We start from the raw sequence: 26,425 nt of genomic DNA on the forward strand, positions 1-26,425 counted from the left end.
TCATGGTAAAATGAAAGCAAAAGTTTGAAAATAATAGCATGTGTAGGATTGTACTAAAATAATGCAAAACATTAACTGTAGAGAAGAAAGTAGATACTACTTCTACTCTATGAGTACAAGTGGAAGGAGATACTTGACCATGGAGGATTAAACTCGCTGAAAATTCTCATTCAACTCAGTTAAGAGTCCTTGCAAGAGAAAGTGTGCTTGGCAAATATTCTATAATAAAACACTCATTATTGGATGACAATTGTTTTCAAGGTGGAGAAGAAATATTTAGAATTTGACATGATTATTTTGTTGTCCTTGTAGATAAATCCCCATAGGATGAAAACACAAACATAGGAAAAGAGGAAAGTGGGTTTGAACATGAATAGTTCTTTTTCAAATGCAAGCAATGAGGGCTAACCAACCCCAATGCATTTCTTGATCATCTCCTTTTGTCCTTGTGAATAGATTTAAAAGTAAAAGCAAGACATTCCATATGAAAAAGTACAGAAAAAAAGTTAGTAATAAAAAGCATTGAGAGTTTTCTCTTAATGTCCAATAAATAATCTTGCCTTCACCAGATAACAATATCAATAGTGTCTTGTGGAGTTTTAGAGGATAGTGAAAAATATACACAAATGACTCGCTTAAAAAAAAAGGTAAAACATATCTGTACCATGATCAAGTTTATAAAATAATTAACAGTTGTACAAAGTAATACCAAAGTAAAGATAGAAGTAAAAAGTACTATGAGCAAATGAGAGGATTGTTTTAGACCAGGGGTGTCAAACATACGGCCCGCGGGCCGGATCCGGCCCGTCTGGTGGTTTGGTACGGCCCGGAGAAGAAAGCTGCATTGTATAAAAAAAAAAAAGAATTTTCTTTAAAACTTGCAGTTCCAGTATTATCCGCTAGGTGGCACGGTGTTTTAGTACGTGCAGACACCATGAATTGACATTTATTTATGTTTTTATGTTCATAATATATTATCCACAATATAAAAGGAAAATTCTGTTAATAAACATTTTGATAATGTACTCATTCTTTGCACTAATTATTAGTATTAGTGACTAATACAAAGGAAAAAAGTGGGATTATTGTTAGTTCTGTGTAATTTTGCAATGAGTTTACTGGTGCGGCCTGCTTGATCTCAAATTAAGCTGTATTCGGCCCGCAGACCAAAGGGAGTTTGACACCCCTGTTTTAGACAAACAAATGCTTATTTTTTCACATAGTGTGTCACTTACAACCACAATTTAACAGGCTATTTTGCATAATATTGATATGTCTATGTTCTCTTATCATAAACCTAGTACGAACAGGACAAAGGGTAAATGCAATAGTCAAAATGTTTCACTGTGGATGTGGACTTGTTAAACACAGCCAGATTGAAATAAAAAAAAATTGAGAAAGGAAAAAGGATGAGGGGGAGAAAAGACAGCTCGTTTAAGGATGACACTGTTCAAATTCACCCAAACCAGAATGCAAAACAGCCATAAAAAAGAGAAACAAAGCAACCGCAGACTAGTTCTAGTAAATTTGAAGAGTGTGAGCCTATTTTACCATTACTCCTATCATAATTTATATCCTGTGTGCTAACAGTAATGTGAAAATTGACATATGTCTATCATGTACAGTGAAAAAAAATCATTTGAATACGTATTAAATGATTTGGCATATTTTTCTTACTGGCATACAGATTATTTTGCCAGTTAAAACACTGCAACCAATAGTCATCTTAGCTTTTGCTGCAAACTCATCGCTCGCACTGAGTTAGGAATCCCTTATTTTATTTAGCCCTCGCAGCCTAAAACTGATAAGCCTGCAGCATTCTCTGGTGTTCTCTCACATCCCGGCTGACTGTCGGTAAATTACCTCCAGCACAAAAGAGCCGAGGTATAACTGACATTACATCCATCCCAAAAATGGCAGTGCCTATCAGCTCTGTCATTTTCTGTGTTTAAACATTATTTTCTCTGTTATGATAAATAGGAAGATACAAAAAATGTTCCCATTTAGATTCCCTGAGCAACCATTTTTCACCTGACGATCATTTATATTAAACCTTGTCTTTTTTTGCTACTGCTTTGGCTGGTGATGCGACCATTTCGTTTATCTTTCCGACAGTTTTTTTATTTTATATATATATATTTTTTAAAACTGCAACTTGGCTCTGTGTTATGTTCATAAATTCTCATATTGCATTTGGGAATAATACATATGTCTATGTTGCAAAACACCTAAATCCCAGAGTGATTCACAAATAGATGTTGGTAAAGTAAAAAAAAAAAAAAAAAAAAAAAAAAACTGCTGGTCCAGCATTCCAAATGTTAGCTGCTACTATGGCAACGTTCTCACTGCATCCATTCCCCTCAAGGTGACAGGATTATGATTTTGACGCCAGCTGGAAGACGTCTGCCAGGTGTCATTTTGTGCAGTGGTGTGTTGGTTGACACTGTCAGTCAAGCGAAGAAACACACACTGTGGGAGGGACATACAGAAATAAGTGGTTTGAAACACTCCGCTTGTTAGAGCAAAATATATTTTTTCTCCATCACTTTTACATGACAAATGGTTCTAATGCTGCCTCAGAGCCTGAGACACTACGCTTCTTCCTTCCAGGAAACTTTTGTCAATAATAAACTAAGTTTAATACCTACCGTGATGCTAGTAAAACTAATAATCTGATATATATGAAGCTTTTGGGGCACCAAGTGTGCCATAGAACAATCAATAGAGAACATTTGAATGTTGAAGTATCTTATGTATGATTTATAGTGTGCATGTTTGGCTGTTATGATACTCAATATTTTTTATGGGATTATTAAACCTATGTCCATCATGCAGTTGATGCAGGTCCAGATTAGTCCAGTTTTCCTTTTATTTTCTGCAGAAAATGAGAGGGATGAATTAAGAGGAAAATACCATATGTACATGTAGATATAAGTAATACAAATAAGCCACTTTATTTTCATCCTAGTATTCCTTTCTCACTCTCCTCTATTATACAAACTTCATTTTCAAAAATATTTCTTGTTTTGAAACAGAAACTGCTTCAAATTAATTGTGAGTATTAAAGTTTTGTGACATTGAGGAGAATGGTTGTCTTTGCAAACCCCTCCAATGCTTGGTGATGCCGTTAAAAATAAGGAGGCTATTATGGCACCTGTACAGCCATTTTAAGTTGTAGGAAATGATGCATAGACCTTGCTTGCATTTGCCAAGAGCCATGTCAGCCAAGTTCTCTTGCCTTCCCTTAGTGCGGAGCAAGACAATGGCAGGTAAACTGGCCTTGATATAGCCCCTTTTTACTGTGCCAAGACCTCATGAATAATGATATTCCATTACATCCTTAGCTCTCATTTCCCCATAAGGAATATTATTCATACTAGCATTAGTTTTCCTGATAAAAGGCCCTTGCCATTTGTCTTATCTGTCATGCATAGTAGAGAATTGCAATTTTTTTTACTTTACTGTATTTTACGGACTATAAATCGCACCAACCGAATAATTCGATATAGATAGATATAAAGTGTAACTGTTAATGTAACATTTACAGGTTTTTGGATAACTACGTATAGCCGGAAGAAAAAAAATTCAACATAACAAGCTTTCGGAGGTCAGAAAAAAAGAAAAAAAAACATAAGTTAACTATAGGCATGAATCACTAGGCAAGAAATGTAACCAAACAATTAGAATCATGCTACATTCTCACTTTTAAGTTGGAGTGTATTTTCTGCTGTAATAACAGGCATATTTTCAACATCATTAACCCTTAGTTTTCATCCAAATCTGCACACACACACGTAGGCAGTCGATACATTTACAGTATGTATAAAAGGGTATACAAATAGACCCAACGGAGTCTCAACAATGACCTTTAATCCTTCAATTTATCAAGCTTGCTTCAAGCTCTTCTACTCTCACTTTCCAACTCACATGTGCCACAGCTGTAGACCCTCAGCGGCTGGACCCATCCACCAATGTTATAATAGCACTGAACTTCAGCCCAGAGAGAGCGGGGGCTCTCCCACGCCGTGTTTTCACAGGCCGCAGCATCTGGACCAACAGACGTCACTCCTTTGGCGCCCTGTTTAGGGTCAAGGAGACATTGGAGGATCAAAAAGCAGAAGATATCTATCACTTGTTTGACATAATATACAAGAACTAGGTGAAAGAGTGATAATGTAACAAGATTTGAGAGGACTAACACTCAAGCTCTTTCTTGCACTCCATGAGTAAAAAAGTGTGGATTACAAAATACGAGTGGATCTACATGACTTAAGTTTATTAAAATACAGTTCTCGCTTGCTTTTCCAATTTTGTGGCCCATCCATCTGCTTTTTTTACATTTTTTATTTTTGTTTTTTAGCAAATGATCAGCATTTTGCTTTTCCCGCCTCCTCTGCCAGCTCATAGGCTCAGTCTGGCTCACTTCAGCTTAGTAGAGAGTCCTCTTTTTTTTATATTAATGTCTTTCACCCCCACTCAATTAGCCCCTTGATGCAGTTTAATGATCCCCGCTTCTTCCAGGAATTTTCTGGGTCACCTGAGCGGCGTATAGACCTTCTCCTTAACATCCACTCGCACCATACCTCCAACTGGCTCTTCCTGCTGAGTTAAACAGGTCCTGAGAGGGGTCAAAGTGTTCGGGTGTGCAAGTGGGAGTCATAGCGTGCATATTTATTATTTCATTTAAGTCCTCCCTTTGCTCAGGAGGGTCGAGGCATCACTGATGGGGAGTAAGGGGGGGTAGAACGCTGGTTCACAAGGTGGCCGTGTGAACTGTTGAACCCAAAATCAGGACTTTTTGTTCATGCTGTGTGCGGGGGTGCGTGCGAAAGTTTGCATGCCAACTGACAGAATTTGTGAAACTGTTTGGCGTAAAATGGTTTGTTGATTAAGAATAGTTTGATTTATGTGTCAATGGGATCATCTCAACGACAAAACATTTTTTTCTGCTTTCTTTGCATTGCATTGAATTGAATTTGTGTTTTTGTTTCATATAAGAACAGTTCTACAGTTCAAATGTTTCAGATTAATGGACTACATACAGACTGACTAGATAGAAAAGTGGCAAAAAATAACATTAAATCAAATGGAGTCAAATTAAATTACAGTATATGACGGAAAAAATATATATAATGCTTCTGACACTGGGAATCTGTCCCAAGCAAAAAAAATTACCCATGTGAAACGTTCTGTTCTTATCACAGATTGTCTCACTGTAGTAACTCATGATGTTTGTGTCACCTTTGTTTTATTTTATGCTCGAGGGGAAGACACAAGCTCTATGTTTACACATCTGATCACATCCATCATGTGTGCGAGAAAAGTGTTGACAAAACTATCATCTCTTGTTTTGTGGAGAAAAAAAAACGCTTCTGTGCACACATTCATTCATGGGAGTGTTCATAGCATGATTTTCTTGTTGTTGTTGCAGTGAACAGGTGTGAAATGGTGACGCAACAGGTAGTCTTGTTGCCATTGGATCATTCAAGGGGCATTTAATAGAGTATAACGTAGAATTGTTCCATGCAATAACTTCTGTCCTAATATAAAGTGATGGATTTAAAACAAAAAGCAATGTGTTGCTCTAAACCAGTGGTGTCAAACAGACGGCCCGCGGGCCGGATCCGGCCCGTCGGGTGGTTTGATACGGCCCGGGGAAGAAAGCTGCATTGTATAAAAAAAATAATGAATTTTCTTTAAAATGTGTAGTTCTTGTATTGTATAGTGTTCTAGTACGCGCAGAAGACATGAATTGACATTTATTTATGTTCTTATGTTATTCTCTTATTCATAATATATTGTTCATAATGTAAAAGGAAAATTCTGTTAATAAACATTTTGATAATTTACTCATTCTTTGCACTAATTATTAGTATTAATGACTAATACAAAGGAAAAAAGTGGGCTTATTGTTAGTTCTATGTATTTTTGCAATGAGTTTACTGGTCCGCTTGATTTCAAATTAAGATGTATTCGGCCCGCAGACCAAAGGGAGTTTGACACCCCTGCTCTAAACAGTTAAGAGTTGACACTTTCATGGAGTACTCATAACTTACCAAAAATCCACTGCCGCCCACGAACAAATACAGGTTGTGCCAATGAGTGGAAGGATTCAAACAGCCTATCCTCCATGTTTTTGGTATGCAGGAAGAGACCAAGGAATCTGGAGAAAACACCTGCAAGCCTGAGGAGAGCAATACATAAAAAAAGTACTTTAACATAATAGTTCCTTGGGATTTAACTGGCAAAATACAAGAAACAAGACTTTAACCCTAAAAATCCAATATTGTTGTCCCCCTGATTTGAAAGTTGACTGAGAAGCCAAAGCATGACAAACCACAGCATCTCCGAGTCTTAGCAACATTATTGAACTGAGGGAGGTAATAAAGCAAAGTCTTGCGGGGGGATTAGCGGCACGGCAGCTCACACTAAAACCCGCTGATTCCTGTGTGAGATCCTTCAGTCAGGTCTCATATGACACCATGATAGATGATTGAGGCTGGAAGCAGCGTGCAAACTCATCATGCTTTTCATCACCTGCAGCATCCACTGATACATCTCAGTGTCACTGCTTTTTAAGACAACCCTGGGAGCAGACAGAAAAGTTTTACAAGAGTGACTACAGGCTTTAACATGTCATCTCAAATGTGAGCTCTTTGGCAACGAAGACCTAACGAATCAAGTGGAACAAAACAGCGCTGGAGCCCATCTGTAGCTAGTTGCCCTTGACCAGAGATGAGATTAATGATTTCACAGACATGATGAATGGCTGAGGTCGGTGATGACAAGCCTTGAGTGACATGTTACAGGTGTGCTGCTTCCCAACTCCTCAAAGGCTGAAAGACCAACTCAAGTGAAATGTGTCTTCTTGTTCTTCATTTGGAGGGGAAACAAGAGCGACAGCCGTTTGTCTGACGCCACCTTCTCTTATCCGCCAGCCTGTAGTCAGTCTGCGGCTATTAGGAAATGCGTCACCTCTGACCCCGTGTAATAAACAAGGTTATCCGTGCCTATGAAGTTCAGGTGGTGCAATCCCCGCCAGTTCGCTCCTTGTTGAGCTGCTGGCGCTTCTGACCGTACACAGAAACAGTTGAGCTGTCACACATCAGAAAGGACAAGGAGCAGCCTTAAGAGCCAGTCAGCGCCAGTTGGCCTCCTACTTGAGGAGAAACGGGGGAAATCAAAGGGCTGAAAAGGCAGCTGCACATGAGCTTTGGGTTACAAAATAAAGTTGACGAGGACCAGGCTAGACTGTGGTCATTTGTGGAAGAGGGACTGTCAAGATTTTTTTTTTCTGGCATTGCACAAAGTCTGCTGTAACACTTTTGACAAGACATCACCTTTCACTAATGTCTGGCATGGCCACAGTTTCTAATCAGGCTTGACATCACAAACAAGAAAATGCTAAAACCGATTCAAAGAGAAAAAGGAGAAGGCGTACTTGAGGGAAAACATTGCAACTGGCTTTTTTCCTTCTTTTTTTTTTTAATCTGGCCGGATAAATTGCTCCTTTGTAATTTCAAATGTCCTGATTGTGGCCAAATTATATTTGCTAAAATATTAATATAAGCACCCCACAGTAACTCATACATTGTTGCAGAATTAATTATTTTTCCCTTCGTCTTTACATGCCAATATGTAATTAGATATAGTATCTATTTTCCAATTTTAAAGTTTTTTCTGCTCTGTTTTTTTTCTGATTAAATATTACGATTCCTCTGCTTCCAACTATGGACACTACAAAAAATAGTAACATTGTGACATTCCATAACAAAAATATCTCCAAAGCAAAGATTTCAGGGTTCAGTTTTAATTGACTTTATCAGATTATTTACCTAACTTGTCTCTTTGTCGCTAAATAAATTGAGAAAAATGATTCCCAGCCTTCAGAAAAATGAAGTAAAACTCTACTCCTCTAAAAAATGTGACTAATGATTGTCTAATCATAGGATTGCAGGATAGAAATCTGTATTATTTAAAAGATTTGAATCATTTTTGTGTGAACATTGCTTCCCTGCTTCCAAAAGAGATGTATAGGAAAAACATAAAAATGATCCGATAAGACATACAACTACAGAATTGTTTTTAATGAAAACACGTCACTCCACCGATAGGAAACCAAAAGTGTGTCCCCACCCATCTACAGTTCAAGGTATCAAACCGTCAGCTGTTCACTTGGCAGGTAACCTTGACAAAGCAAATCCCAATCTATATGCATGGTGTCAGGCAGGGACATTGCCAGATGCTAATGCCAGGGACACTTTTGAAGGTTCTTGCCCTCCCCCCTTGCCTTTGTGTCCCTGCATGTAGCGCAGTACTGGAGACAGCCAACTGGTGGTGGTGTGCACTTACTTCATCAGACCATTCCTCTGCCTGTTGTTATTCATTAAAATGCCTCGGAATAATAAGTCCCTAAGAAACTGGGAGCATGTGATGAAGTCGTAGTTAATAATGTATACCCCCAACTCCCCCCATCGCCTCCTTCGAGCCCATCCTCCCTCCCATTCCCATTCCCATTCCTACCCCACCCAGCTTCTCTCCCTTCACTGCCAACCCTTTAAGCCCCTTCCAACCACACTCCACCACACTAGTTTATCCATGGCCTTGCGGCGAATGAGGCGGTAAAAAGACATTAACATATTTATATCTGTAGCTTGTCTCATATATACATTATATATGTGTATGTATGTGTATATATATATATATATATATATATATATATATATATATATATATATATATATATATATATATATATATATATATATATATATATATATATATATATATATATATATATATATATATATATATATATATATATATATATATATATATATATATATATATATATATATATATATATATATATATATATATATATATATATATATATATATATATACACACACACAAATACACACACATATATACACACATAAAAACACACATATATATATATACAGATATTTATATATATTTATAAATATTTATATGTATTCACTAAACCTCAATTCTAACAAGGGTACATCTAAAAGCTTTGCAAATGTCTTGGTTAAGTTGCCTATTGAGTCCACACAGCTCTGAATGGTGGCATGTTCATGGCTAGATATAGGCATGTGATGACATCTTAGAGGCCTTTTTTCTGCACTCTAGCAGCCATTCACACTGAGTAAGCACTGGAAAAAGTGCACTCCTCCGTGGGTCTGAACAAGCTTGCTGTGCGAACTTCACACATCACAAACAGATGCCTCTTCAAAGGGTGCGCGCTGATGTTTTCCTCTTTGCAATTTTCTTTGCAAGAAATCAAACCTGAATCACACATCCTTGTGTTAAGCCGCGGTCTCCCCTCGCACTTTCACCTTCATCTCCTAATCGGCATCGTTTACTCTCTGTATATGCACTGATTCTATTGAAAGAGCGACAAATGCACCAATTGAATCTTTATGATTCAAGGTTCTAGCTCTGTTTTAATAGGACAAAAAATAGCAACAAAATTGATCCAATTTGGGTAAAACTATTTCCCCATTGGGTACTTTTCCATTAGGCCTAGAATCATAAACGTAGAGACCACAAACAGAGTCACGACTTCTACCCTTTTTTGGTCCTGGATCAAAATGACATCTGTTATAGGAGAAAAGATTAATTAAAAAAATGGAATAAAAATGAAATGACATCCTTGACGTATCCCTCTCATTTCTCTGTTTTAAACTCCAGATGCAAATGTACTTGTAGTATGGCATCCCCTATATATAGCTGCCACCAGAGGCTTTCTTTCAGGAGTCGGCCATAGTTCCTCAAGGGAGGGTACAGATTGTGTGAGTAACACCGCTAAGGCAGCCATGCAACACTGGACCAGCATGGAGATAAGTAGGGAGGGGAGAACAATTTGGAGGGATTCGTCAGCAAGACCCCAAGAACCATGCTGATAGGAAGCCTGCATCTTTCTAATCCGACTTGATTGGCTGCTAGCTTGCCCCACTTTTGGGGTGCACGCTTCCCCTCCCACTATGAGAGTCGTGTTTAACGGTTTCTACAACTATCACTGGTGTCGTAATGGTAACTTTTCAATAAGCACTAAAATACATGGTTTGGTAATGTGTTATAAATGTGCAAACTGTGCTGTGAAAAAAGAGAAAAAAACAAACAAAATAACAATAATATCAACATGTATATAATAGTAAAACGTTGAGGAAAAAAACAAAACACAGAATAGATAACAGTTGTTTTGCAATGAGATTGTCATTTTGTTCAATTGAAAAGATTACAATCAGCTATTCGTTTTATGCTCGTCTACTTACAAGTTTTTAGATACTGGTAGTTTAAAAATACTTTTGATTCTAGTTGTTCTTCATTAACTTGTAATAATCAACTGTAAAAATATCATCACTGTCATTTTTGGACTATTAAGTCACAGCAGCCAATAAGCCGCATTTACTAAATTTTACAAAGAAACTATTTATTGACTTAGAATTTCCATTGGAATATATAAGCAGTGTATTATGGAATATTTACCCAAGAAGACATTAAAGCAATCCAGCAAGCAAAAATTCATTAAATAAGATGCACTGGACTATAAGCCGCATGGTTCAGAACTGAGAGAAAAGGTAGCATCTCATAGTATTCAAATTACAGTGCATAAAATTGAAATAAACATGAACTAGTGTAAACAATGTAATTTAACATGTTGATCTGGTGCAATTGTATTTGGCTATTTTTAAGTATTTAATTTTTCATCGCATTAGATTATAAGATATGAATGTAACGTAATTAAAAAAAAAAGATAGTGCCCACTGCTTCCTGGTTTTCACAGTTCACTAATCAATTTCATCTTGTCTTTTAGTTTCACATATGCTTCTGCAGCTCTTACGGTCCAAGTCCAACTCCACACCCAAACGCCCATGAAATTTACAATAAAGACTGCCATCATGTCTCCATGTTGTTCTAATACAAATATTCATGGCAATTTAATCAGCAAATAGACACCGGGTGTTGTGAGTGGCCCTGTCTGATTATATTGGATTTACTTGGCAAGATTTGAATGAAAAAAAAGACGACAAATGTTTCAGGGCCCACTAAAAAAAATCCTCATATGGTTCCACTATGGAAACACAGAGCATGCAATGTCATCGTAGGAGCTTTTATTCATCCATTCAAATATGTTTTAAGGTGCTCCAAATGAGGCTGCGACACCGCAATGGAGGCTGTAGTATTAGATGGCGGCTTCTCTTTTGGTACAGCCAGAGATGCATTCACCTGCCTCCCATTCCCTCAGAATTATAGCAGCTTTGATGAAAATGCATGAAGACTTGCTGGCTGACCCAACCAATCTCCCCTCCCCTAGGAGACGCTTGAATTGTTTAACGCTCCCCGTTTTCTTACCCACTGTTCTCACAACGTGACACAAGCATTACAGCCACGATGCACAGAGGCTTCTAATCCACTACCGGTCGGTCTCAAAGCACTCCGAAGGGCCAATAGGGTGCATGCCACCGAATCAAGCGGGCCCAACTAAGCTATGGTAAAACATTTCGGACGCAGCAGAGCGTGGATTGAGAAGCCGAGAGAGACGGCACGCTGCACTCTACTTGATGCAAAATTTTTGGGTAGGGTTTGAATTTATGTATGGTACTGAATTTTGTCAAATTGGCTCCAATGTCTGCATTGTGCAGGTAACAATAAATTGACAGTGAAGAAATTGAAATGTATTTATGTATGTACGCCAAAATATTAGCAGCACTCTTCAATGCAATTACTGTAATAACATTTCTTCATTTTAACTGTGTAGTAGAGTAACTGCAGTTTACGGTATATGTTTTCAAATGTTTACACAATATACAGTATAAGGAGAAAGAGTTCTACGCCTTATTGTACAAATTATAAATAAATATTCCTTGAAAATAGTAAAACAGGAAGAATAGTATTAAATAGTGCAACAACTGAAGTTAAATTCATCCAAAATGCTTTCTATGTATTAACATATCTAAATACCGTAAAGTCCAACCACAAATAATAATATTTTCTTAAGGTGTACCAATTTTGCTGTGGCTAGCGAATCTTATAACACATACATTTTCAAATAAAATAAAAAAAGTAGAATATGAACAGCCTAAGACAGCATACGCTATATAGTATATTCGCAAACAGTATATTTATTCATTCATTCTATTTTAAAATTGCAACTTCTTAAAAGTAAACCAGAGTGCTAAAAATAATAATAAAATGGGATTATTTTTTAGTATTGCCTTTCTTTTTTTGGTTTAAATCAAGTGCTACTAAATCATTTTCACCCCACAGAGATTGCAATGTGGCATTTGCAGGCCTCTTAAACTCCATTAGATTCTTTTGCCGAGCCCCAGAGATGTTGCCAGACGGGACAGCAAATAATATATCTGCACATTTTCTCTCTCACACACAATTTAAGATGCCTTGATAAAGAACTTCATTGTTATTGACCACATTCATGGAACACAGTCAGTCGTATTTGCAAGTGTTGAAAATGAGATATTTCTGTTGAGGGCTGGGCGATATTTATCTCTCTGTGACTATTTAGCTCCCCCCCTTTTATTTTTGGGAACGGCAAGAATATTACAAGGAATCCAACATTTAATGCAGCAGTAATCCTGGTGATTAAGACCTGCTGACAGTTGAAAGTAAAGTTTATTGTTACTCTGGGAGCTTTGGGTGTGCTGCCATATTAAAAAATGGACTTTACGTTGAGAAAAGTGCACACAGGAGACAATTGGAGATCAGAGAGCGGCCCAGGGAGGGGCTTCTAGCTACAATGGGGGTGTGTGTATAACGCTGTACACTACTAATACAAATGTCACAAGTTCGGAGTGAAAGCAGAAATAATTCTAGAGAGAAAACACATGATCTTGAGCTGTTTGTATTAAGAGATTACGAGGGGATATTTCTGGCTAAAGCAGTTAGGGGGAAAAAAAACCTGCTTCCACAAGCTTGTTGTTGTTCTCTTAAGTCATTTGTTCGTAGAGAACAAAGCCTTACAATACGCATGGAAAATGAATATAATTTCTGGAAGGATGTACATCAGTTTACGGAAAATTATATAAAATTATATTGAAAATATGACAGAAAATATAGACTTCTTTGATCTGATCTGTAAGCAAAGTAAAAATGAGTTAAAGATTTAATATTTTGCTTGGCATTGAAATTGAAGGTCTGAACGGATTAAATTTTGTAAATGCAAAGAAATCAAAAAGACGGATAAAGGGAAGTGATAATGTTTAAAAAAAAAGGAAAGAAGCAAATAAGATTTATGAAATAATGTGATTATTGCTTTTTTCAAAAAGCACTAATAATTAAGAATGTATAAAATCTTTGCATTGTTCAATAATATTTTTGTTTTTAAAATGTTACTTTAACTTGTGCTTCCATTATTGGGTGGAATGGAATGACATATTTTGTAGATATTGCTTAGTTAATTCTATTGAGTACAGAAAGCATTTGAAAGTGTCTTTCAAATTAAGTTTCTTACTTTAAAGAAATGTCTTTATCTGTTCAGTAAAATATAGTAAACATATAAGCTACTGTAAAAAAACATTTTTACATTTCATTTTGTAATACTTGCAGTTAATTTGTTACTGGAGGAGGTTAACCTACAGTACGAGAGGAAAAAAAGAAAAGTAATGTCCAACAATTTCGGGGTGCACCAAAATACAATAAGTACAGTTATGTGCAGTCCAAAGCTCTGTTAAGATCACTTTTAGTATTACCTTCAGAAGTCTTCCAGTAGTTAATTAAAATCAACATTGCCATAACTAAAATTCTACTTTAATCAATGTTCTCAGAAAAAAAGGCTTCCTACACTTTAAATCCAATTAAAATTTGAGTTTAGACCATGAAAAACACCATCCAGTTCTAGTAAAAATGGTAAATATGAAGCCCCCAACAACTGTTTCGAACTATCAAGTGTACTGTAAGCGAAAAATCCACTTTTTTCTTTAACCCTGCCTTTGACACTGAAGGGGCACAATCATGGTGGTAGAGGGTCTTGGAGCAAGCCTTTAGGTGTCACTATACTTTCAAAAATACGTTCCGCCCTCCCTCACACTCGACCCCCAGCAACAAAATGCCGTCACTTTGGGGGCTGCTATTGTTCGGGAACATCAGTTCTGGCTTTCATTCAGGGGCAGCGACACCAAGCAGGCAGGCCCTTTGCCGGTTTGCTCCTCCAGGGGCCCATGATGAATGACTGGAGAAACAACTCCAGAGTTGTTCACAAACTACGATTTTTCACCCAGGCGTCAATCCAGACTCCAACTTTGACTTCCAATCATCGTTCCCCAGTGAGCAACTCTCCCCCCTTTCTTATTTAACCGACAATTCATTCTTTGTTGAATGGAAGCATAGGACATATTGAATGGGAACAAGCTTTGTACAAAGCAAGTGCGGCAAATAATACTCCTGTTTACCCGTAATTTTATTCTTGCAGACGTAAAAAAAGCCCTTTTTATGTAAAGCGGTAGAGTTGAAGCGCAGCTTTTTAAGTCTCAACATTACATATTGAACTATGGGAGAAGGGAGGAGGGGCATAAATACATCCATATGCTCAGTGTTTGTGGTTAGGCGTATATTTCTATTCAGGGAAAAACGTGGTTTTATGCTGAAAGACTTACTATTCAGAAAATAACCTTTGTAGATGAGAAGATTTGAGAGTGTTTTCCTCCCTGCTGCCCTCTGTCATGCTCCCTCTCTCACTCATTACAATTTTACCACGACATGGTGGCGGATAGAGAAACGCCATCGATGCCGCGTTCTGTACTAATCAGGCTACACATTGCGAACTCGTTAATATTCAGACCACCCTCTGCCAGGAAAAAAAAAAACAACAACAGGCATAATCACAGAGCCCGAGCAACAGCAATGACAAACACAGCGCCGGTGTTGACAAATAAAAACATGCTAATGAACACAACAAAGGCAGTGTGGGTGATTGCGTGTGTATTTTGTGGAAGGAGGGGGGGTTTCAGGGGGATGTCATAGTGAGTTTGTGAGGTTTTCGTACTAGTATCACCTCAGGGATGCTGTTGTCATGTACGCTGATGTATGCAAATGTACAACAGTCAGTGTGATTCTCCCTGCGTACAGGTTTTTCTTCAATGATCCAAAAACTTGACAAGCTTATGTTGAGTTCATTAAAGATGGTAAAAATGTGAGTTTGTGTGGGAAATTCTGGTTGTCTAAACGTGCCCTGCAATGGGTTGGTGGTCATCAGTGCATGGAGTATTTGACCTCTGCCCTGGATCTAAGAAATGAAAAAAACTATAGAAGAGTTTGCCACGTTTGGTAGTTTTCTTATTTGAGAAAGAAAATTTAAAAAAATGAAAAAAACATTGTGTAATGACACTGGCTTTTTTGTGACTAGGCGAGTACTTCTGACTTATGATTCTTGGCTCGAGTGTTTGATGTCAGTCAGGCCTTAAAACAACCTTTAAGGCAACCATTTTCTCTCTCGACTTAATGCTTCTGTTGAAAATTAGCTCCCAGACAATGTTGCTGTGTGATTTGACATGGCATGCATATTGTTCCGGCTCGGTTGGGATTTGTAATCCAGAGCCTTGCAGAGATGGTCTACTCTACAGGTAATTAAAAGTCAGCTGGGTTCTTTATACGAGACTTTGCAGGACTCCACAAAACAATTAATGACTCTGACATAACATGACAAGGGAAGGAAACATTAGGAAGGGAACTCTCCCTCTATTGTTGGCTACAGTTTAAACTTTTGGTAACAATTGCTGATGTGGTGACTGGTATTATTAACTCCAGGTGAGGAATTGTTTATTACTATAGTCATAGCTGATTAACCAAATAGCATGGCATTGTAATGTGTAATGTGATGACACACATCTTAGAACAATATCAAAGCCTACATCCAATGAAGCAAGAGACATATTATAGATAACTGCCTGTAATCTGTGCAAATAAGAACAAAATACGAAGTAAAATGGACTCTTCAGCACAAAAAACAAGGAGAGGAAAAATATATGATTTTTTTTGCCACCCAAAAATGATCAAAAGTGTTCATTGAAACAGAATATACAGTCAAATCTATTCATGCTAAAAGGCCAAGTCAAAGCCCAAACACAGTAGGGTTCTTTAAAAACCAAATTTCATTATTATTGTTGTAATACAAAGGATTTGAAAGCAAAACCAATGCGAGTCTGTGGAATTATCGTCAAGCATTTAACATTTCTGTTTTACAAAAAAGGTAGTTGAAAGCTATATGTAAATAATAAACCCACCTGTCCAAATTTAAGCTCCTGTCTAGTAGTTGTAGAGTTGCCTCGCGGCATCGGATAACTAACTGCCGATGTAGAAGTAAAATTAAAAGAGAAAAGAGCAAGAACAAAGCCTAAGTGTGATGAAGAGGCGTCGGTGAAACAGCGCAAAAGCGACCGAAAGAATCAGCAAGAATTAAAAAGTGGTGGAGGCATTAAAGAAAAACCTTGTGTTTTTTAAATGCAGCGCTTCAGACAGCGGCAGGCCAGATGTCCTTGGGCATGTCACGCTGCCATCTGTTCCCTCTGTCTGGCCTGTCAACACACCTCTAACTCCAGTTTAAACATGACATTCCAGCTTCCTTACACACCGAGGGCAGCCTTTCGTCACCCTAAGCCAGGGAGATGGAACATTTTTGAGAGGGTGACAGAAAGAAAAGGATGTGGCGGGAGGCGGTCGGCTTGGAAGATAATGCACAGGCAAAGCAACGGGAATGACCTTTTCCACAGCAGCCTGTCTTTATGAGCTGATTTTGTTATCAATGTATTACTCCCTGGACAGGCAGTAGAGCTTCAATAATGCCATTGAACCGACAGTCCATCAGCGTAGGACGGAGAGGGGCTCTCACACTGGCATCCTGTGGGGCATTGGCTTCCAACTGATTGTGCTCGTAAATGAGCGTGGCTCTCATAAAATCATGTGCTAACTGCTTAGCAGTGCACAGGAAGACGGCTTTCCCTATCAAAGGCTCAATTACAACACTGGAGGCTTGTTTGCTGTGGTGCTTTCCTTCGCTGGTGAACTTAATCATGCGTTCACTGAAATGTGCAATATGGACTATTGGAGGAAACAACATGCTGACACTCTTTTATGTCTATTGTTACTGCTTATTTCACAATCAAAGTGTCACTCAGTTGTGTTACATAAGACTCCTAGCATATAAGTATATATTTTAGGAGTGTTACATCTTTCATATTTGAGTTGTGTTCACCACCTGCCATAAATAGGATGGTTAAGCAGAAGATTTGTGGTGTAATATTTTTTTCAGTACAGCCTTTTAAAAAAAAAAAGTAAATAAAAAGGGACCGGCGCATAGGTTAGAATTCAGTAGTGAACTCTGTGCTTCATCTTCGATTAGCCTTCACTACGATCTCATGCAGGGTGGCAGTGGCTCAAGTTAAAAGTATTGACTGAGCTGCCTTGGGCCAGAAGTTCAGAACATGTGCAGTCCCTCATGGAGCCGACTACTATGTGGGGTAAAAAAAAAAAAAATGGAAGTTGCCTTAGGAATTTAGTGTGAATGCTAGAAAGAAGAAAAAAAAAACTTCCCCAGATTCTACAAGACACATTTTTGTAATCCATACAAAAGAATTTACAGTATACTACTGAGTGAGATAATCTTTGCATACCTCCTTTAAAACAGGGGAAATGACTGAGTTCTGAATAAACATAACACTCATGTTAAATTGGAGTCATGCCATGATTTAAAGTATTTCTGATTAAGGTTAAATACAGATGGCTTCAGTATGCACTTCCAAGTCACATTTTCCATCAGATGTCATGGTCAAAAGACATTCCCAATGATCAGAAGAGTCTTCGTGATCAAAAAAATCCAGCTCAGTTCTTTATTTTATTTATGCATTTATTTATTACTCCCCAATTGAAATGGAACATGCAAAGAGTTGCAAGTACTAAAGGAACATCCCAATAATTGGTTCAGAGAAATATCAAAGTACTAATACACTCTGCAGCAAGAGTTTACAAGCATGAATATGTGGTTTTCTACGAGTGTTTGACTCTAAATGTATTTCTAAATATATTACTTTCAGGTCCAGAGAGAAGCATCTCTGTTCACTGATGGGAGCCAAATGAGCTGAGGTGTTGCGCTGACTTTAAAGAGCAACCTGATGGAAAGCCTTGCAGGACTGTGGCAGTTGCCAGGAAGGCTAATGACACCTTGAAGGAAATGGCTCACCAATTATAAAGTAAATACCAACATGAATTGTTCCACCGTGAAAAATAAAGTCTTAACTTTTGTTCTCTGTGCATAACATCAAGCCAAACAACGATAAACTTTCCCTACTTGTCTTGATGTTCTGCCGATGATTCTACAAGGACCATACCTGACACTTTCCTCCTACTCTTTTATTGACTGATGCAGAAGGGAAGTGGGATCCCGACCCACTCCTGACTTGGGGAAATTGCTATGACCTCTTTACACTTTTGAAAGGAAGCCAAACTTGGCACGTAAAAGCCAGGGTGCTTATGGCCAACCTCCCCTGACCCCAAAGACCTTCGTTAAGCATACCTCCTTCAGCCAATTATTCAAACACACACACAGCTCCCGCTGAATGGATTAAGTTACCTCTGCACAGAAATGATTTCTGCCTCTGTTTTGCATTCTCTCACCATTTGCATCATGGGAAAAGAGGAATGCCCAAGCAAGCATTAACACCAGTAGGCTTCCCGTACAAAAGGTCCACATTCATGAGTTATCCTGGAGACCAGATGTTCTCGTCAAGTGTGAATGTGTGTGTGTATTTGCAAGATGGAGTTTAGTTTTTCAGAGGGATCACAACGGATCATGCCATGTGTGTGCCTAGGCCCTCAGGGCTTTTGTAGTGACCTGGTCACTCTTGAAAAATGAAGGTGAGAAGATCATGCAAGCTCCTTAACACACTTGGGAAAACACGTATGTGGATTTAAGTTTACATTTGATGAATGTCAAACTCCCAACAAGGCATTCCTCTGTATGCTATTGGTCATAGTCAAGTTAACAAAATAGAAGCTATAAGGGTGTTGTTACAGGAACACAAGTGCCACAATTCTACATGATTATCCCATTTCTGAAAATGCAATTCATTTTTATTGTATGTTATCCTTACCAGTTCATATAAAGTAGACGTTTAGCCTCTTCCAAAGGCAGCCAATCAGTTATTGCCTCTTGAACATTTGATTGAGCAAAAGGATTAGGGTTGTAGCAAAATTTAAATTCTAGTCCAAAACCGAATATGATGAGGCTGAAATATGTAACATTCATTCATTCTTCTTCCATACCGCACATCCTCGTAAGGGTTGCTGGAGCCTATCCCAGCTGACTTCGGAAGAAAGGCAGAATACACTGTCAGTCAGCCGCGGGGCACACGTAGAGACACACAATATTTCCCACTCACAATCATACCGCCACCAGTGGGAATACACCCCGCCCTTGTCCAATCCGAAGTCAGTTAAGTAAACCACTACAGCATCAGGCAGCCTAAAAATGGAACAAGGGTTTGATGCCAGGTGGCTCTTCACTAAATGAAGTTTGCATGTTTTCCCCAGGCCTGCGTGGGATTTCAAAGTTGTCCCAATTGCTCAAGTTTTTAGGGTCCAAAGAATATAATATTTAAATGGCACAGAAAACCTTGTGACACAAAATAAGTAATATTGCCACTTGTTTTGATTTTTCTAATGTGTACAACAGAAGTGTATATCTATGTGCATGTTTCCAAGGAACTTGTTTAGTCTAAAATGTGACCAATAGGGGAAAACCCAGCTCAACTACTAAACCCAAAACGTGAAAAAAACAGTTAATTATACATTTCCAGTGAGAGCTCTGCAAACACGAGACAAAAGTGTTTTACTTTGATGTGGGAGTTTCTTATGATGGAGTAACGCCATGAAACCTGTTGTTAAAGTTAGCTTGTTGCTCCTTCAGCAGGTGCTTGCATTTCGTGGGACGAATGCTAATTGTAACTTTTATGGCAAAATACTATAAGCCTCAATTTCCTAGTAAAAAAAATCCCAAAAACCAAAAAATATAATAATCAGGTTACAAAAAGAGTCAACGAGAAAAACTTGTTCTACGATATGAAAGTATTTCAAGTTATGAAAAGCAAAAGCTCAAAAACATCAAGTTTCAAGATTACCAATCAATAAATTCAATGCAAACCTTGTCTCAAACAGTTAAGTGGTCAGTTACACCAAAACAGAGTCCTGCTTATATCTCAGAACTCCAGTCCAAACAATAAAAAGCCTCTACATCCTTCAGTAAAACACCTCCATGTTATCAGGCATCTGAGCGGCCATTATAAGGACTAACCCAATTTGTGAAATAAGCCCCAACACGAGCATCCATTCTCCTTCCATCAGATGAAAGCTGAGGGTTGCTGGATTGCATTCTGATCAAATGTGCATGTTCTATGTTGACAGGCTGTAACTTCTCCAAAATGCAGGCCCACATATTTATCTGTATAACTGACACTTGGATAAATAAATTGGGCTATAGCTCCATCAACAAGCTGAGTACTTTGGCCCATTTTCTTTCAAAATGAACAATAGGAACAGAATGCTGTCAGATTCTCATTCACACCTTGACATACCACACAAGAGCATCAGAAATAAAAAAAAAAATCAAATATTTGGAGCAAACTGCTTCAAGGACATTTAAATTATATGAATGAGCTGCCGAATTCAAACTTGACATGTAAACAAACAAAAAAATGGTGAACAAGAGAGGATGGTGGACACTAGCACCAGCAATAGCTGCAAAAGGCACACATAGAATACATTGAATTAAAGAAAAAATCCATCTCCCTCAGGATTTAGTCAAAAAGTGCAAAATTCTGACAAATCAGTTAAAATCTGAGGCAAGACCGTGAAATGTGTTGAATAAAAAGAAGAGACCATGTCTGTGTTTGGGTCTCAGACATATTTTATCATTTTTTTTTCAACACTGCACTGCAGTCTAAATGAGACTTCCCATTTAGGAGACAGTTTTTCTGTTCTTTTTCGGTCTCTCCTTCTTTCAAAGGATTTGAATTGAAATGAAATGTGTCAAAAGTGCCTCACTATGTAAAATATTTCACATCTTTGTGGATTTAAAAAGCCTTGGCTGAAATAAAAGGAATACAATAGGGAAGTAGATTTGGAAAAAAACATTGTCTGCCTTTTGAGTATATTTAAATTATTCCCAATGTGGTAGAAAAAAAGAGAATTAGATGAGGTTATCAAGCTATAAATCAGCAGGCCAGGAATTAAAAAGTACAAAAGAAACAAACAGCCAACGTCATGCTGCTTTTGAATGTGTGCCTACTTCCCCCTACACTGCAGGAGTTCAAAAGAATAATAACTTTGCCCTCACTCATCACCGCCCAGAGAAGCGTTAGGTCAGCTCATAATATTGTTATGTGTTATTTTTTTTAATTAGTTACCCCAACCAGATCACTGGAGACATGCAGCAATGTTACTTGGTGAAAAGTATGAACCAGTCTGGTGATTAAAGCAACACAAGCGACCTGAAAAGACAATCCACATTTGTTAGAGGACACTTCTGCCATCTTTTTTAGATTCAGTGCTGCGTCTGAGTGGCACAAAGGGGCCATTAATTGAGAAATATGTCGAGGAGGAAGGTAAAAATACAACAAAGACAGTTTTAATTAAAATATACTGGGCTATAGTTTGCATTTTGTATAGGCGCAATTCACATATTCTATTTAAGAGCTAAGGATTTAAAACTATAGTTTGCATCTGGCAAATGCAGGATTTACTCATGGACTGAATTTCATGATTTTCTCCCAGACATAACCGTTACTGGGTTAGCCAACTCTTTTACCACAAGATCAGTTTTTCCTCTGCTAAAAATGCTATCAAACTAAAATAGCGCCAAACCAAGCATGTGGAAATATGCACTGTTCCCTGATTGGCCACAAAAAAGTAACCAAGAAGTCTGGGACTCAACACTAATGAGTGAAACAGCACTCATAACAAACTGATCTAACACTATTTGTAGGTGCTACAGCAACATGTTTACCAAGTGTATTAAGAGGAGAAAATATTCTGTTCAATTGGATTGAGACCAGATTGTTTTCTCGCAATTCCTTTTACAGCACACTAAATTGTAATACCTCTAAACTTTCTGGAGATAAAATCAGCCTGGGAGTTGCTATTATTTAAGCATATTTAAAGGTCTGAGTCTATTCCCCTGGCAAAAAAAAATGAAATAAATTTGAATTTAGGTAAAGGTGACTTGCAGTTGTTGGAGAATACGTGGAAGAAACGTAATGCATGTTCTATTTGATCTCTGCAGGGCTCATTGTAGAATTGTAGCCCATGCTGAGGAGACATTCCCTGCACAGTCTACAAATTGAAGAATCCCAGCATTACTCTTCTATCAACTGACGATGACTAGAATTTTAGACTCTTCAAAGAGGCACCTGCGATTTGGCAGTTTGCTACAAAAGCTTCCCATTTATATGTACGTATTTTATATTTGCTTTTCATTTTGCATGATGTATTCTTCTGCATTAGCCCCCCATGCGATCAGAATGTACTACAAGTTACTCACCAATAGATAAATACTCGTACGATATAACACTGCAGTTTAGTTATGGAAAAATTGGTTTGGGACAATCTTGAGTAATGTTATGCATCCTGTGATCCCAAGATTACAATTTCAACATTCTGAGCAGAAACATTTGATATTTTCAGTACATCCCTGTGTCCCTCTTTCGTTCAGCAATGTTTACAAACAGCATGTGTATTGATAAAAAGAAGGAATAAAAGTCTGTACTTCTTGTTTGCTAAATATCAATATTATGTTTTCACCATAACTTTATTTTCTGTTCAAAAAAAAGTAATGGATATGGTTCTCATTAGTGCAAAAATGGCAGTTTTTTGAGGTTTTTGGGAGTAAAATTCTTTAATCAGTCTCTTGGATCTCACAGCTTACTTTGTTTTGTTTGTTACTGGGATCCACTTTGTCAGGGATATGGCTTTATGTACTGTAAACCTGAATTAGTCTCCCAATTTATGTTGAAATATGTATTAGTACCAAAAAAATCCCATCATGAATGAGTGAAAAAAACTGAAACCTTCACTAATTAATAATTGTTACTTTTTTCTAGTAGATTTACCCATGAATATTAAACTGAAACAGCTCCAAAAGTCCAAAAGAAAAATAAAATTTCCCCTACGTGGCGATAAAAAATAAAAAATGCAGAGCGCATAAGGCAGCAAAGTAAAACATGACAACATTTTAATAGAAGCTTCGCACAGAGTGAACGTAAAGTACCAAAAACATCTTGCTCTGGATTAAAAGCAGAGTAGTAGTACCCCATTGAAGACATCAAGTTGTAGCTTACGTTTTCATTTTTTTTTAGTGTGCAGTGAAATGATTGCAGGGGCGAAAATAATTACAAGTTGTTTTCCATCACCTTCCCACAGGATGAGACCGGCAGTTTCCCGATGTCCTTTTTTGCATCAGTCAAATTATTAGACGTGATTTTGCTTTCGGAATTTTCTTCAATCTACTATAATGTTTTCATTATTATTTAAGGCATTTCTTTGATACACAGGATCCTGTGTTGAACCACAGCCTCCCAATCAACAGGTTCAATTCAACCATCACTCAGTACAGCTCAATTCCAGCCCAAATGTAACATGAGACACTGAAGATTGTAATCCAAGAGAAAATAATGACTGATTCTAATGCTTAACTCAATTTTCCCCTGTTTTTGTATGTTCTTCCTACAATGAGCACAGAGAAAGAAAGTCAAACAAATCTTAGAGAAAGTGGGTAGAATCAGTCACAGCAAGCCAGCAAAAATGGATAAAAACAAAGAAGAGAAGGCATGAATTTACCTCTATATCTTAAACTTGCAAAAGGATTCGGGACGATTCAAGCACATACTTCATATTTACCACATTTCTTCAATCATGTACGTCTCTGTGTGTGTTCTCACAGTGCAAAGAAGACTGAACTCACCAAAGTCAAAACAAGAAGGCAATTTCAGGTATGAAGCTGGCACAAACATTTAAGGTGAGCCCAGTGTGCCATAGCTCCATCTGAGCTTCCCTTCTTTCAATTATTATAATTATTATTTTTCTTAATTTGCCATACAAAACAGAAAGAGACTGCAATTTGTTAGGAGAACACTGGGCCCTGCCTCTCACTATCCAGGCTGCATTCTGGGAAAATCACCAACGTTTTTAAAAGGTAAACCTGGTAGAATATTAAATTGGGCCTCCTTGATAACAATTCAATGTATAAGCAAGTGAGCTACACATTCTGGTTAACTAAGCTGTTGCTAGTGCACTATTTTGCAGGAAAAATGTATAGTTAGCACAACTTAAAATTTCAAGTTGTGCTTAAAGATAAGTTTTCCCCAAAACTTCATCATTCAAATGATCACAACTCATTGCTTTAATAACTAACTTGGTAATGTGAGTTACCAATACTCCCTATAACAAGTGGTGCTGAAAATCTGGAGAGTTTGAGTCGTTCTGATTTCAAACAATAAGTAAGCAAAACTTTTCTCCAGTTTTACTTTTTAGAGTGCACAATTGAATAATAATATTTGGATATTTGTGTATGCGAAACCTTAAAAATACGCATAGTTCAATATGAACTGTGAGACGATAGTTGGTGTCGAGAATGATTGATTATTCAATTTTATTGTAAAAAAAATCCAGCGCTCCAATTTTGACTATCAAAAATAAGGAGGCGCAAACACAGAAGCAGCTGTATACTAACACGATAATTTCTCTACATTTCATACTCTGTTGCCAGCACAAAAATAGGCCGGTCCAGACTCAATCCGCATTCATGTTGCATCCCTGCTTGGATGCAATTCCCAGGAACATCAAGTTGCGCCAAGCTCAGCTGTCCACTACTGTGCAATCTACATTACATGCTCGGAGAATCCACAAAAATACCAGCTGCTCAGTGGGACAAGGCCGGGAGGAAAAAAAATATGCATGGCGTTGAGTCCTCAAATATATTCATATAGTATTGTGATTTTCAAAATTTAGATAAAACAGCTGATTTTGTTTTTTTGTTTCCCTAAAGTGTTATTACTTTGAAAAGCACAATAAAAACACTACTAAACTGACATAAAAATATTATTTGCCATTATTAGATATTAAGTAGTATGTATTTTTGTCAGTAAAAGTTGTAGTAATAATAAATCTAACCCTAGATTCTAAACACTGAGAATGTCAAGAGAATTCGCATAAAATAATTTAGGAAAAAAATGGTTTAAAATAAAATAAATGCTTACTTTCCCCAAATGAATTTCTAAAATAAAAATAACAATTTCAAAGCATAAGTTCTATTCCAATGTCCCTATTATATTTCGGCACATAGGAACACTACAACATGTAATATAATGGAAAACTACTAGTGATATTTATTTATTGCATAGCTGAAAACAGGTTTTTATAATTGGACAGCCGCCGCACTGCCATTAGATCAGTGTAAAGTAATTTAAAGTATGAGCTGCAATAAAATTAATAAATATATACGCAATGTATTTTGTTGCACAAAACCTTCTGGTTTCACTTGGCTGTAGACACACTTGCACACACAGCCAGTGGCTTCAATCAGAACTGGGTTGTTGTTGTGTAGCATTCTGCAAATTAGCTGATTGATAATTCTTGGGTTGGTTCCCCTTTAATTATGGACCTGATTCGGAATGAATGTGGTGATCCAGCCAATTGGAAATGATCTAAACAAAGTGGGACTTGTAAATTTTTCCCCCAGCAGCACTGATATTATCTCCATTGAACACAGAAAAACACTTGATTTTGTTTAGCCTTTGATTTTTAGTTAATCATGTTTTAATTCGGACAAATGCTGTTGAAATATTTTCTACACACTAAAATAGTTCATGAGAAGTCGTCATTATTCTGGACAAACAAGGATAATTTCTTCATGCAGGCTCTTATTCCCTAATAAAATACATAACTACATTTTTAAAAATACAATGTTTCAGCATTATTTTAAGTGTATCAATTGTATGGCTCTCTTAATTTAATGATTATAGTTAAAATTGTTTGGTTTTCACTTAACATTTCAAAACCTATTGTTTTGTCAACATGTCATAAAACAAAACTTAACAAAAAAAAAGGAAATAACAAATTTGCAATGATCAAAGCATGAGGAAGGGAGGAGTGATATATAGATTGTAATTGTCGATACATGGAAATGTTTAAACCATGGTATCAATACTGCTTTTTCTCTATATATCAGGGGTTTACTTTGGGTGAAAGGCGGATGCCACATTCACACTCCCAACTTCATTGAGTTGAGAAAATCCATGCGGTCTACATAGCAATCAGGCAGGTGAAGCACTCATCCATGTCAAATAAATATACTGTATGTATAAATAACATTTTCAATGTAGAATATGCAGTACTTAAC

The 26,425-nt window shown here is 37.4% G+C and overlaps 1 protein-coding gene and 1 long non-coding RNA gene across 8 annotated transcripts in view; one reads left to right on the forward strand and one right to left on the reverse strand.

The window, feature by feature from the left end:
- LOC144196528 (uncharacterized) overlaps positions 1–26,425 on the reverse strand; it is a 109,807-nt gene that overhangs the window by 351 nt on the left and 83,031 nt on the right. For 4 of the 5 annotated variants that reach the window (XM_077716802.1, XM_077716801.1, XM_077716800.1 and 1 more), the window contains 2 exons: positions 6,057–6,184; positions 3,928–4,078 (listed from right to left, as the gene is read on the reverse strand). In XM_077716802.1, the coding sequence (XP_077572928.1) occupies positions 3,928–4,078; positions 6,057–6,184 (279 nt within the window). Of the gene's footprint in view, positions 1–659; positions 2,470–3,927; positions 4,079–6,056; positions 6,185–26,425 lie in introns of those variants that run through there. The other variant, XM_077716805.1, reaches the window with a different exon arrangement.
- LOC144196529 (uncharacterized) lies at positions 11,431–26,333 on the forward strand. 3 transcript variants are annotated; one of them, XR_013326342.1, is made up of 7 exons: positions 11,431–11,606; positions 18,072–18,227; positions 22,313–22,480; positions 23,969–24,043; positions 24,132–24,220; positions 24,794–24,986; positions 26,255–26,333. It is a non-coding gene; the product is annotated as an uncharacterized LOC144196529 (long non-coding RNA). The 3 variants fall into 3 exon arrangements; XR_013326341.1 differs by lacking the exon at positions 26,255–26,333 and having other exon boundaries at positions 24,794–25,030; XR_013326343.1 differs by lacking the exon at positions 26,255–26,333 and having other exon boundaries at positions 23,969–24,017; positions 24,794–25,030.

This window comes from Stigmatopora nigra, chromosome 5 (genome assembly GCF_051989575.1).
Source record: "Stigmatopora nigra isolate UIUO_SnigA chromosome 5, RoL_Snig_1.1, whole genome shotgun sequence".
NCBI classification, from domain to species: Eukaryota; Metazoa; Chordata; class Actinopteri; order Syngnathiformes; family Syngnathidae; genus Stigmatopora; species Stigmatopora nigra.